The sequence below is a fragment of the Pomacea canaliculata genome, linkage group LG8 (assembly GCF_003073045.1).
Source record: "Pomacea canaliculata isolate SZHN2017 linkage group LG8, ASM307304v1, whole genome shotgun sequence".
Classification (NCBI taxonomy): Eukaryota; Metazoa; Mollusca; class Gastropoda; order Architaenioglossa; family Ampullariidae; genus Pomacea; species Pomacea canaliculata.
The window spans coordinates 22,466,426-22,479,574 of NC_037597.1; the positions used below are offsets into that span (position 1 = coordinate 22,466,426).

The 13,149-nt window shown below is 38.1% G+C and overlaps 2 protein-coding genes and 1 long non-coding RNA gene across 5 annotated transcripts; 2 read left to right on the forward strand and 1 right to left on the reverse strand.

Moving 5' to 3' along the window:
- Positions 1-451: 451 nt before the first annotated feature.
- Positions 452-4,138, reverse strand: LOC112570077 (probable RNA-binding protein EIF1AD). The gene is made up of 5 exons (XM_025248295.1): positions 4,048-4,138; positions 3,228-3,342; positions 2,794-2,902; positions 1,588-1,696; positions 452-942 (listed from the first exon to the last, which is right to left on the reverse strand). Exons 2-5 carry the CDS (start codon positions 3,312-3,314, stop codon positions 642-644), a joined length of 606 nt encoding a protein of 201 aa, XP_025104080.1. The 5' UTR covers positions 3,315-3,342; positions 4,048-4,138; the 3' UTR covers positions 452-641.
- A 135-nt stretch (positions 4,139-4,273) lies between these two features.
- On the forward strand, positions 4,274-7,093 carry LOC112570079 (barrier-to-autointegration factor-like). 2 transcript variants are annotated; one of them, XM_025248297.1, is made up of 3 exons: positions 4,274-4,423; positions 4,995-5,121; positions 5,657-7,093. In XM_025248297.1, the coding sequence occupies exons 2-3, from the start codon at positions 4,999-5,001 to the stop codon at positions 5,801-5,803; spliced, it is 270 nt and encodes an 89-aa protein (XP_025104082.1). In that variant the 5' UTR covers positions 4,274-4,423; positions 4,995-4,998; the 3' UTR covers positions 5,804-7,093. The 2 variants fall into 2 exon arrangements, with proteins under 2 accessions (XP_025104082.1, XP_025104083.1); XM_025248298.1 differs by having other exon boundaries at positions 4,277-4,423; positions 4,998-5,121.
- A 1,166-nt stretch (positions 7,094-8,259) lies between these two features.
- LOC112571012 lies at positions 8,260-12,062 on the forward strand. Of its 2 annotated transcripts, none has more exons than XR_003100737.1 (3): positions 8,260-8,480; positions 8,872-9,001; positions 10,561-12,062. It is a non-coding gene; the product is annotated as an uncharacterized LOC112571012 (long non-coding RNA). The 2 variants fall into 2 exon arrangements; XR_003100736.1 differs by having other exon boundaries at positions 8,280-8,449.
- The last annotated feature ends 1,087 nt before the right edge of the window (positions 12,063-13,149 follow it).

The following is a 13,149-nucleotide window of genomic DNA, read 5'->3' on the forward strand; positions in this document are numbered from 1 at the left end:
GCAGTAAGAACCTATCTAAAAAATTAATAAACAATATCCAAGGCAGGATGGACTAATCAAGAGATATAAAAGGTTGAGGGGAGGGTGTTAGCAGTGAAGTGTGTTTAGGAGAAGTGCTCACAGAAAAACTATGTTTTTAATGCACATTGACATGACTCAATGGTGGGTAAGCGGTATATATAAAAGTGGAGTTACATAACTTTCTTGCACTGTAGCTGGCAAGCCCATGACAATATGTTATTGTTTTGGGGACAAGAGTAGATGGCAAGTGCTGGTTAATTAAAAAGCAAGGGGTTCTGGTAGGGAAATTAAAGAAAAGCATAGACAACATTGTGCTGAATGCAACCACCAACAAGCAGCCAGTTCAGAGAACTGTTTTAAAATAAATATTTAAGCAGAATAACTTAGGCACAATTTGATTTAACTCTTCAAAACAACATTACTGATCTTGAATATTTATATTCACATTGCCTTTATTACTATTTTATAAAAAAAACATGTATTTGCACAACAGCAGTGTGTACAAGACACCTCTTGAATTTTCTGAATGTTGGTTTAATATGTCTTATGGATTTTTTTTCCAAAACAATGTTAAAACACCACAAATACAAAATAAACAAAAATATCTTCATCCTGGTGTGTTATCTCTCAGTAAGAATTGAATCAGTTATTCTGGAGTCTGGAGAATTTTCCCCCTCAGCTGTCTCTTCTACTTTCTTTTCATTGTCTGTCTTTTCATCATTCTCCACCTCTGAATTGTCTATCTCTTTCTCACTTTCCAAGTCTTCTTCATCAGAAGAGTCGTCATCTTCAACTTGCCTTCGATTGGTATTAATCACCTTCAGCCCCAAATCTTCCTCGCCTTCAGAATCACTCGGAGGCAACATGTCATCTTGGACATAACAGTCTGTTTTTTGTTGCTCTAGCTGGAACAAAGCTGGCCTGGAAGTATCAAGTAGAACTGGTAAGAGTTATTCACTTACTGAAACACATGCTGGATTCTGTACTCTCTATGACAAACATGCTTTCACTTTTTCACAAGCACTAACATTATCTACCAAGTTTTCCCTTCTTCAATTTTAAATCTTTAATAAGGGAGTTTACCAACTGATTATAATAGATGAAACTTAAGCATTCTTCATTTTCATGTAAAAAAAAAAAACCAGTTGAGATAAATCCCGATACATGTAAAATGGCACATGCTGATGGAGTATGCGTGACCTCTGACCCTTAGAAATTGAGTTTCATGGGCAAGTTTCAAAATCATTGGCACTCCATGAGTGAGCCATGTCTAGCTAGTATGTTTACAAGGCAATGTTTTGTTACACTTCCCACACAGACATGTACAATACTGAATATTCATGCCTGCATTCAAACACACACACATGCGTAAGCACATGTATGCATACAGACATACAAAAGCACTTGCACACAAGATCACTCACACACAGACATACAAAAGCACTTGCACACAAGATCACTCACACACATATCCAAGAGCACTCACACATTTATGCACACAAAGGGACATATGCATACAAGAGAACTCACACACACATATGCATGCACACACATTAGATTCCTTACCACAGACCCTGGTCTTGAATGTGCCTTATATGGTCCCGAAGAAGAATGTGTACAATTTCAGCCCTCACTTTTTCACCTTCCTCAATAGGTTCAACAATCACGAAGTCTCCTAACCTCAACAGCCAAGATTCACCAAAATTATGTTTTACTTATAGTTAACATAACAGCCTGTCTTTAAAACATATGAATAAAAGGTGACACTGTGTTCATCAAACCTAAAAGTTTAAAGTTCCAAAAAACACAAAAAAGCAGAGAATGACTATTGAATAAACAGCACAAAGTTGCACACAAAAAAATAAAAATAAAAGGATGATTATTTTCTACATTCCCATCTCCCTCAACCCCCCAAAAAATTCCCCAATGACTACCAATCCAACTTCAAGGAGTGAACATCCTGGAAACAGATCGCTTCATGTATCTCGGAAGCATTGTCAACAAGGACGGTGGAGCGGACGATGACATCAAAATTCGCATCAATAAGGCCAGGCATGCTTTCAACAGCCTACGTCACATCTGGAACTCCCAAGCATTATCTTTCCGTAGTAAGACCCTCATCTTCAACACCAATGTGTCCTGGAGAGTGACAAACATCATCACCAACAAGCTCCAGACCTTTACCAACTGATGCCTTAGCCATATTCTGGGAAAAGATTTCCAACAGTAGCCTGTGGAAAAGAACCAACCAGAACACCACTAGCCAAGACATCAAAAAGAACAAATAGGGCTGGATAGGGCACACCCTGCACAAACCAGCTGACACTATTGCCAAGCAAGTACTTGACTGGAATCCTCAGGGGAAGAGGAGAGTTGGGAGACCAAAGCAGACCTGGAAAAGAACAGCAGAAACCGAGGCAAAGGACTTGGAACCACATGGGACCAACTCAGGAGAGCGGCGGGGGGCTGCCCAAAACCGGGTCCCCTGGTGAGGTGTTGTTGCGGCCCTATGCTCCTCAAGGATTAACAAGGACCAAACTAAACAAACAAAACATGCTATTGACAGTCTTTTTCATTACTCCCCCTTCCTCCATCCAAGTTTGAGTAGTTTCCAGCTATGCTACAGCATTTGATTCTTGTGCTGCTCATTTGTTTAACTTCAAGCATAGTACTGAACATGCTTAAAACAGAGACCACTAAAAACTTATTTTTACTTTTATTGTTTAACAGTTATACGTAACACATGCTCTGAATTTGTTATTTTAAACTTACCTCTTTTGATCCAGACATTTTTGCGGAATTTTGTAGGCATGCTCACAAGGTACTTTGTGCCTGTAGGATCTTCGACTTCATGCAAATTGTTTCCTCTGCCTCCCAATACCTTCAAAATCAAGTCAATAAATCAGAAGCTCAGTGTGTGGGAAAGAATGGTTGCTTGCTTGCTGGAGTTTTATGTTCTGCCAGCAACTAAGGCTCACAGTGTGAGATATCTTACATCGAAAGGGTGGTGGGGAGGGGGATAAGGCATACATGGACCAAAAAATGTTATATAACAAACCCCTTACTGTTGGAAAAACAAGGAAAAGCTCTAGACAATTTAACAAGCAGCCTCTCGCTTCTCTCAATCACACACACACAAATAGAGAGACGGAAAGACCAGAGGCACTATCTAACTACTACTGAAACCGCTATAGATGTTAGCATACCCTAACAATGTCCTGCTTGCCACTTGGCAAAACATATTCGTCAAGAACTTCCCGCACTACATGTTTTCTTTTCGTGATTCTGGACATTATCCAACTGTTGTATTCAACGGTTTCTCTGCAACATAATGTTAACATTTATAATAGTGAAAGTCACTATTAATAACATCAATAAAAAAAGAGATCTTTTTAAAAATGTTTTTCAGCTAAAATTAATCTCTAAACAGTTTCTCACTCACGAAATTTGACCGCCGAAGTGACGTGTTTGCATTTTGTAAGGTGACCAGACGTCCCGCATTTGGTGGGACAGTCCCGCTTTTGACCTCGTGTCCCGCCTGAATATCGGGCGGGACGCCCAATGTCCCGCTTTCTGGCAAGTCCATCAAATGTCCCGGTTGTCTTTAAAAATCACTTTTTTCGGCGTTCTTTGACGGTGACGACACCATCATCGGCTCGTGTCCCGCTTTCGCCTCCGAAACGTCTGGTCACCTTACATTTTGTCATTTGTTTATGGGGATGTACAAGAATCTGTTTTACAGTTCACCTATGCGTGCGTTTCACAATAACTGTATGATTTTTTAGTTTGACAAAATGTTATTTACTTCGTCCTACTGTCTGGCGTGTCCACACTATGAGCACGAACTTATATCCCCACGTCCATGCTATGAGAGTGTTCCGTCAGTATGTCTCACCGGATAATAATTAAAATTAAAACAGAAAGTAGCTTCAATCAAATATGACTTGTATTTATTTTCATAATATTTTTTCCATAAACAACACATAGATAACACAACCGTACCAATGACCAAAGTATAAAACCTACCCTAGAACAGCGAATAGCCACTGTAGCGAGACAAATGTTTCACTCAAACCGGAAGTAAAAATACAAATACTGTATTTCAAAAAATCTGAATGAAATACTTTCCCTTTTCTGTTGGTTAAAAATTTTTATTTATATCAAATAATAAAAATTATTCTACTTGACATAAAATGCTATTTTATATTAATTATACAAAATCATTCAAAATAATTAAGAATTTTGATATAGCTTCATTCCTTTTCCTTTTTCCGTTTGTAATAATCCTACAAATGCGACAGCGCGCCAGGCAAAGTGTGAGTTCATAGCTGGCATTGGTGTGGATCATTTCAGAGGTGTAAAAGGTTCTTATCTGTCTCATTGACGAATCTCATTGAATCAGGTAGTGTCCATTTTTTAACAGTATGATTTTTTTTAGTTAGTTTTTATTTCTTTATGTTCCAGAGCTTAATTGTTTGGTAGTAGTTTTAGTGGCTAAGAATAGATCGTACAGATCCATTTCAACTTTCATTTTAGTGCCTTATAATATTATAATTATCTTTTATTAAGTCTAATAAAATTATTTAGAATTGTCAGTAGGTATTCTACATGATGCTCTTAATTTGAATTACTCAATATTTACTTTTGCAAGGAATTCAGTGTTACTGTATGAGAGAAAAATAAACAGCATGTTATGTGGTAACTTCTAAATTAAACTTTGAAACGGTGATCGTAGACTAAACTTAAGTAGTCTTACGGTTCAGATTATTAGGTTGATGCAGATAAAATGAATATCTTACAAAATATCTACCAAGCCGTGTAAGTGTCACTTTTTGTATAGATTTAAATTTTGTTAACAAGGCCAAAGATAAACTTAAGATGAAGAAAAAACTTATTCACCCAATAGTTAAGCGTATTTTTTAGATGTTCACCAACAACTGCTCCTGTGATTTTTATTTGATTTTTTAAATCAGCAGCATGACAACTTCGCAGAAACACCGCAACTTTGTGGCAGAGCCCATGGGAGAAAAAAGTGTCCAGGAACTTGCAGGGATTGGTGATGTTCTTGGCCAACGCTTAAGCGAAAGAGGTTTTGACAAGGTGACTAAATTTTATATAATATGTTGATTTGAGTAATTTCAAACATATGTGTTGATAACATCAAACTGATGATTTCTTCAAGTTGTTTAGGCCCTTTTTGAACATCCTGGCATCTTTTTCACATAGAAAAAGCTAGCAGTTCTTCTGAATTATCTGTCAGAAGCCTACACAAATCCACATGTAGATTTATTTTAGATATCAGAATAACCAAGTGCTTTCCCCTTCATGTTTTTAATTTAATCTTGTTTTCGTGCCTTGTTCTTCATCGGTGAAGTGTACTTGTAGCTATGATTGTGAAGGACTGTAGGGACAACATAGCTGTAGTTTCCTAGTATGGAAAAATTGATGGCCATTGTTGAAAATAAAGCTTTATGTTTACTGCAGTAAAAATGAAGACAGAAAATCGCTTAGTTTTATATCACATTTAAGGGTTCTCTGCTAGATTACAGTCTTTGAGTTTTCTAATTGTTTAGTTTCCCTGTGTTCTGCCTTTTAAAGAAAGAAGTTGTTACCAATTTTTGATTGTTCTTTGCAGGCATATGTTGTCCTTGGTCAGTATTTGGTGCTAAAGAAAGATGAGGACTTGTTCAAGACTTGGCTGTATGACACTTGCAATGCCAACAAAAAACAGCAGAATGACTGTTACCAGTGTTTGAAAGAGTGGTGTGACTCATTCTTGTAACTGATTCCCCAAATTCTCATTATCAAGAACTGTTCTTGAAGAGTTAATGTCTTGAACCCTCAATATTTTCTGTTTATATGTTATAATGTCTGCAAGTGTTGTCCAGTACTTTGAAATTTTCAGAGCTCCTGAAGTTGTCCTTTAACTTGACTCAGTAGAGAGGAGTATATCTGGATTCCATGAAATCAGTTGAGATATATCTATAGAGTTGTTCATATTAATAGGAGGTAGCTCGTTTTTATTTTAATTTTTTCCATTAATGCTCCCAACACCTTGGTTATGTTACACACTTTGTTATTGAGATCAGTAATAGATTGCAGCATTGGTTCTTGTGTCTTTTTTTAAAAAGTACCCTTTTGTTTGCTTAGCTTGTTACATCAGGAAGTGCAGCAGAAAAACTATCAAATACCTATGTCTTGACTTTGTTTTCTTTATTAAATCTTAACCGTGAGTAAAATATCTGAAATAGCACTTACATATATGTATTTGGGATTTTGCTTTTGGGAGATTATTGGGGTTTTCTTGGGAAAAATAAAGATAAAACCTTAAGTTTGTTTGCTTTTTTGGTGCTTTGCTCTTGTCAGATTTAGTAGACTTACCTCATTATGAAACCTAGTCTTTTTCCTCATCCACTAAGTTTCAGCAAACCAGATAAACCAGCAAATGTATATATAAGGGCTCCTAGCACTAATTTGCCAGTTTATCTGAACAAAACTTTGTGGTCCAGCTTTCAGTTTTTATCATGGCAGAAATTTTTAGCCAGCATTTGGTGGTGGCCTTTCCATAGGGCCATATGTTTTTACATTTTTGTCACACTTGTGAAGTTTAGTTAACAATTAAAAGTAAGAAAAAAAGTTTATCAACATTTGAATTTCATTGTGGCTTTGTTTCATTATATGTGCATGATAGAAGGAGTTAAGAGGTGAATATGTGCATTACAGTTGGCTAACTTTTCGGATTGTGAAAGGCTACCATTTTTTTGACTGAAAAGTATTTCAACTCCGCAATACTACTTACACCTATTAAAACTGATTGATAGGCATCATCATTTATTACCCATCTCTAACAGAAAGTTTGTGATGAAACACTTTTAGGGTTTGTAATGTTGACATGAATCATACTAGCTCAAAAAAAGCACTTTTCCAATAGTTTTATCATTACTTGGTGATTAAGATAAATGTGACAATGCTATATATAACAAATTGTGACTGCAAGGTTTCATAATGTTGCACCATTAACTTTGCTACAGCTTAAAGATGATGCTAAAGCTAATAAACCTTCTTCTAATGAGTTTTGATTCCTGTGATATCTGTAGTGTTTTTTCAGTAACGTTAATTACTTAATATAAGTCTGCTTGTATAGATTTGAAACATGTGACTTGATAGTTAAAAGGCGTGATTCTTTTCTTGGGGAAAACCAACAAAGAGGCAGACTTGTATATCTGAAAGGAATAGAAAGTGACGTTTAACTGTTGAGGAAGACGCTTAAGTGTAGAGAACATTCACAGGAGATTGCAAAGCACCCTTCATTAACATAATACTAGTCTGCCAAAAAGCTCGCACAGCAATAAACCATCTGTCATGGCAAAGATACTAAATGCTAGTATTTACTATCTTTGGTCATGGCATGGACTGATGACTTACGAGACTAACGTATAGCCTCTTGCATAGTTATCCGTTGTTAGTCTCCACAAAATTAACTGCTTGAGTTTGTGAGGTCACAAAGTGTGGCAGAAGTAGATTGTAGCCAGCAGCTTGGCGTTTGCTTGATAGTTCTGAGTGAGAGAGAGATTGAGAGACATACATCGTGCACAAGTCTTATGTAGTAAAGTCTATTTTCTGAAAACATGGTTTCGTTTCTAAATACCAGCTTCCCGAAATGTTGCAAACCAAATGACTAAATCAGCTTATTTAGCAACACCCACGAAGTACACAAGATAATTATGTTTATTGGTACAAAAGGTCTGCTGTTCAACTGTCCACAGCTAAACAGGAACACTGATCTTAACCAGGAAACAAATGGCCATGCAAGTATAAATGAGAGAAAGAAGTGTGTGTCATCTCAACAAAATTGTGAATGGGGGAAAACCCCTTGACTAAGAAAAATCTTGCTTTCGATTTCGTGATGCCTAAAGATGACAACACATCTCTAGAGTCCAGTCGTGAAAGCCTGGGTTACTGAGATTGGAACAAAGCTTTCACGACACTGGTCAGATAACAAATGAACCAATTATTGTTTCTCTCTCACACAGGTCGAGTTAGACATTTATCGCGCACAGATGTAAGACTGTTTTCCAAATGTAAGACTGTTTTCCAAAAACACGTATTTCCTTCGTGGCCTCATTTTCCCAGGAAGCTACATTAGCTAGAGAATGACTGTATATCCAGCACATGCACTATGTTGTGAAAGTCTTTCATCCTCTTCTTAAGCAGTATTTACAGGGCACATAAAGGACTGCGGGAAAGGCACTAAAAATTAATCGGAAAAACCCCATGAGTAAGAAACATCTACTTTCAGTTTCGTTCGTTTAGTCTGTGCGTGGACGTGTATACAAGTTCGTGGTGTGTGCTTGACGATCGGTACCTAAACCGTGGTTACATCCATCAGCTTCTATTGGGGTTTGTGAGATTTTGTGGTGGACAACAGGTGAGATCTTACTATACTGAGTACGGAGTGGGTGGGACGAATTGCATGATATTATTTTTTTACACCGAGCCAGCGACTAAAGCCATATATAGGTGATATAGCACAGCAAAGGCGGCCATCCATGTAAACAGATGCCACTTGCAGAAAAAGAACAGGGTGTCCGAGACGAGATTTGAGCCCAGGACAATCAACCTTCACTGTATTGGCGACAGGCTTTACCATTGCGAGCACTGTATTATATACACCACAATACATGGACATTCTGTTTCATTTTATTCATTTATCCTTCTGTATTTCCTTCTTTCGCTTCATCCTGTTTTAAACCGACTTTGATGCTGTTTGTTTTCTTCTGTTCCAGTGGAACAGTTTATGCATGCATAAAGTATTTACTATTTTTGATTATAACATTTTCCCCCGTGCAGCTACACTATGAGTTCACAAGTGAAACTCAGACGGTTCCTGTCGGAATTGATGGGCAACAAGCCGGTAACCGACGTACCTGGCATCGATCTGGAGGTTGGCAGGCGGTTACGGCAAGCAAATATCTATTACGTAAGCACTGAACTTTATACCATGTCATGTGCATAGTTGGCAGTGATGTTGTATTTGACAAGTGATAGATTGTGTGAATGTAGAGCACGGAGGTGTTGCTCGTAAGGCTTTACCATTGTTAATTGCAGGAATAATAACAATAGCATTCACTACAATATGATTGTGATGATTTCTACTGTCCAGTATAACACATTATGTAAGTGGGTCCGCTGCGCACATGAGTAAAAAAATCCATAGTAGTATAAAAACGGATGTTAATATACTGAAAAACACAAATAAACAAAGCTTAAGCAAAAGAACAATATAAGCATAGCATTAATATTTGTACGACACGTGTGGAGTAAATATCCGTTGGACTAAATTATTAACCGCACCATTCAGAAACATTTCCTAAATCTTTAATTGCTGTAAAACTGCTAAGAGTCAGGACTGTTGAGAGAAAAACATGCATTAAGTTATAGCAGTCTCGATCATTGTGGGATTTGGACAGTGAATTTTCTGTCTGCCTTTCTTTCCTTCGTTCGTTCGTTCTTTCCCAAGACTGATTGTGTTTGTTCCAAGAGAAAGGACACTTTATGTTTACCTGAAAAAAGGCTGTTGATAGTAACTAAATGAGCAGACCTGTGTACCCTTAGAAAGACCAACTTGTGCATGTTTGCTTTCAGAAAAATCATGTCATCCCATTCAATGTGTTTCATCCACTGCAGCTCAAGAAAACGCATCGTTTTGGTCGTAGCCAGAACTCCTGTAATTCTGATAATTTTCTGTAATGATTATGATAAACACATTCGGGTAAACAGATCTGAATGAGATATCTCGTCTTTTTGGTGGGGATTTGGGGCAAGGATGAGAGGGACACCATCCATGCCAGCCTATTTGATTTACTATGGATTGGAGTTATTTCCCTTAGTATACCAGTCGCCTGGATTCCTCGCGACGTAAAGTACAGTCGGCGTTCCGCGTGCAGAGAACGTTCCCAGTTAAACAGTGCTTAGTCCGCAGTTCTTTTGCACGCTGAAATTTTTTTTTACTAAATGTAAACTGATAATTGGTTGGATATATTTATGGTAGTAAATGACACAATATATTAATAGTACATCTATTTATGCGACATAATAAAGTTTGTTACTTCCCTTTTTAGTCTAGCGCTTCGCGTGTGATTTTCCTAAGCAGGCCTCAAAACTTAAAAATTAAAAAAGTTTCATTTAATTAATGATAACAATTGTTTAAACCCCCGAATAATCAAAACATCGAAAGTAGTACCAGTTATGCAGGTCAAGGGGTGGCATGCATTAATTTGTTGTCGTTTAATTGTGTTGTTTGTTTGGTTTGTTTGTTGTTGTTTTTTTGGGGTGGTGGTGGTGGGGGGGGGGAGTTGTCTTTTTCTTTTTTCAATGTGCAAGAGCGCAAAACTTCATTTCAGGTCAATTATAGAAGATACTGTTTCCCAATATTGGAATGAATATTTTCCTTAGATCTAAACTTTGAACAATGCATCATCATCATCATCGATGTTGTCGTCATAGTCTTAGCCATTATTTTCCATTGTCTTTTTTCAGGCTTACTCCTTGCTGGGACAGTTCTTGTTGTTCAGAAAAGACGGGATGAGATTCATTGCGTGGCTGAAGACTGTCTCTGGCGCCAGTAAAGTGCAGCAGACCGAGTGCCATCACGCTCTTAAATCGTGGTGCGATACGTTTCTGTGAATGAACCAATGGCGCGATCATCGATTTGAGACAGCGGTGCAATAGCTGGCTACTTTATTTACTTTTTTTTTAAAAGAGAGAACCGCCGATGGCATTCACTTACAGAGCGGTGAAGACACCGAAGATTTATCATTTCAAAATGGGTATAGTGAACTTTGAAAAGAGAGGCGAACATCGCCTGTCATTAAGGACATTGATTAAACTTTTTAACCTTTACAATCTCTGTCTACACTGCATTCGGGGACATTTAGCGGACTGCAAGGATGTCGTAAAGAAAATATATATAACTCTGGCGAGTAGAGTGTTGTATTACCAAGGTCAGCCTTAATGTTTAATCGTCGCATTTTAAACTCACACTTGATGACTCATAGTGTTATCATCGGTTGGTTTAAGAGGAGGGATATTTCCGCATGTCTTTCTTTTGAGCAGTGTAGCCCAGGTCTGACCACGACCGCAATGTAAATAAAGAACCACCTGAGTTTTTAATTAGCCGCTGAAGCCATTTTATAACAGCTTTTTGACCGACTTCTTACATTTTTGCGCAAGATACAAACATATAACTGTTGCTTTAGTTGACTGGATTTCGGATTGTATCTCAGTTCAGTTTCTATTAATTGGTTGTACAGTATTAGGGATTGAAGTGCACAGACGAACAGACAGTACAACAGACTGAAATAAAAGACTTCTTAACTTCATGGGGAGCGCCTGTGTACTGACATCATTGGGGAATTAATCGTCGTTTACAGACAAAAAATGACATTTGTAATTTTCTCGATGATTTTGGCACCTCGTTGCTGTACATAGATACTTATACATATCGACAATGCGCTCGTACATTGAGACACTCATTGACTGAAAGATGGATGGAGAGAGTTGAAGGCCGGGGGAGGGACAGAAAAGGATGGGTCCACACAAGTCTAACATGCCAGCTACTGATACATGTAAATATGTCCATACAATCCTGAATGACTATTATATGAAATAGAAATGTCTATCACAAACCCAGCTATTGTCAAATAATTTTAATAACTGCAAAACGCATAGCTCAATGCGCTGTATATGAAAAACTACAAACAAGTCGATTGTTAACCATACGATACACATAAACATGGATGAAGCACTGAGTAGTCGGCGTAACAGTACTCTTGATTATACAATTTTAGACATGTCCATTATTCATATAAGTTAAAGTCTAAAAACATGCATGACTAGTTAGTACCATATGTAGACGTGTCTATTACACGACTAATTAATGCCTTCATTATGTACACATGTATACATGTATTTATGTAATATATTCTTGTAGTAACTGCTAGTCATTCGATTTTGCTAAATAAAAATGGGCTGCCAATGCATGAGTTAATAATGTTGACTTTGTTTGTGTGTGTGTTTGTGTGTGTTTTATAATAATCACTTGGTGCTAACGAACTCACAACACATTTACATGTTAGTTGGTTTAGTCCTTGCTACTTGATCCTTGAGGAGCACAGGGCCGCACCACCACCTCGCCAGCGGACCCAGTTTGGGGCAGCTCCCTCAGGCCCATGTGGTTCCGACGTCCTTTAGCCCCGGTCTCTACTATTCTTTGCCAAGTTTTGGTATCATAACTCTCCTCTACCCCTGAGGATTTCAATCAACTGCCTGCAATGGTGTCAGGTGGTCTGTGTCCTATCCAGCTCCAATTGCTCTTCTTGGTGTCTTGGCTAGTGGGATTTTGGTTGTTTTTTCCCCACAGGCTTCTGCTGAAAATCTTTCCAGGCCATCTAATTTCCAGGATATGGCGTAAGATATGGTAAAGGTCTGGAGCTTGTTGTTAGTGGTATTTTTTGCTCTTCAAGTTTCAGAACCATAGAAGGATGATGGAGCGGACGATAAGCCGCATCAACAAGGCCAGGCATGCTTTCAACAGCCTAAGCCCCATCTGGAACTCCCGAGCATTATCTTTGCTCAGCAAGACCCGCGTGTACATATAAAGGCAGTGAACTTTAGGTATAGTTAGGGGGTGACGTGTCTCTGATCAATCTGATATCAGTGTAAGGGTACCCACAGTTATATTTCCCACCATGCTCTTTTTGAAGCATTCTATACTCCTCTCCCTCTCCCGATCTCCTTTTCCCCACCCAACCTTAGACTCTTCGCTAGACTAACCCCCACACTTCCCAGGTTAGGCTGTTAAAAGAGTTTTTGGCCTTTGCGTGATAAATATGCATAACAAGCGTAAAGAAGTGACTGCTTATTGCGCTTCCTGTTCTAAATGAAGAACCTAGACAGCTTAGGTTTGAGCTTTGAATCCGACTATGGGTGTAAGGTAAGGAAGTGTAGATCGTATTACAGTTTGGACCTTCTTTGTGCGTCTATGGCAGGTCTGACCATTTCAGTCTTTTATTTGGACTCTACATGTTGAGTCATATAAACTTTATCGAACTGGGTTTTTTATTTGGT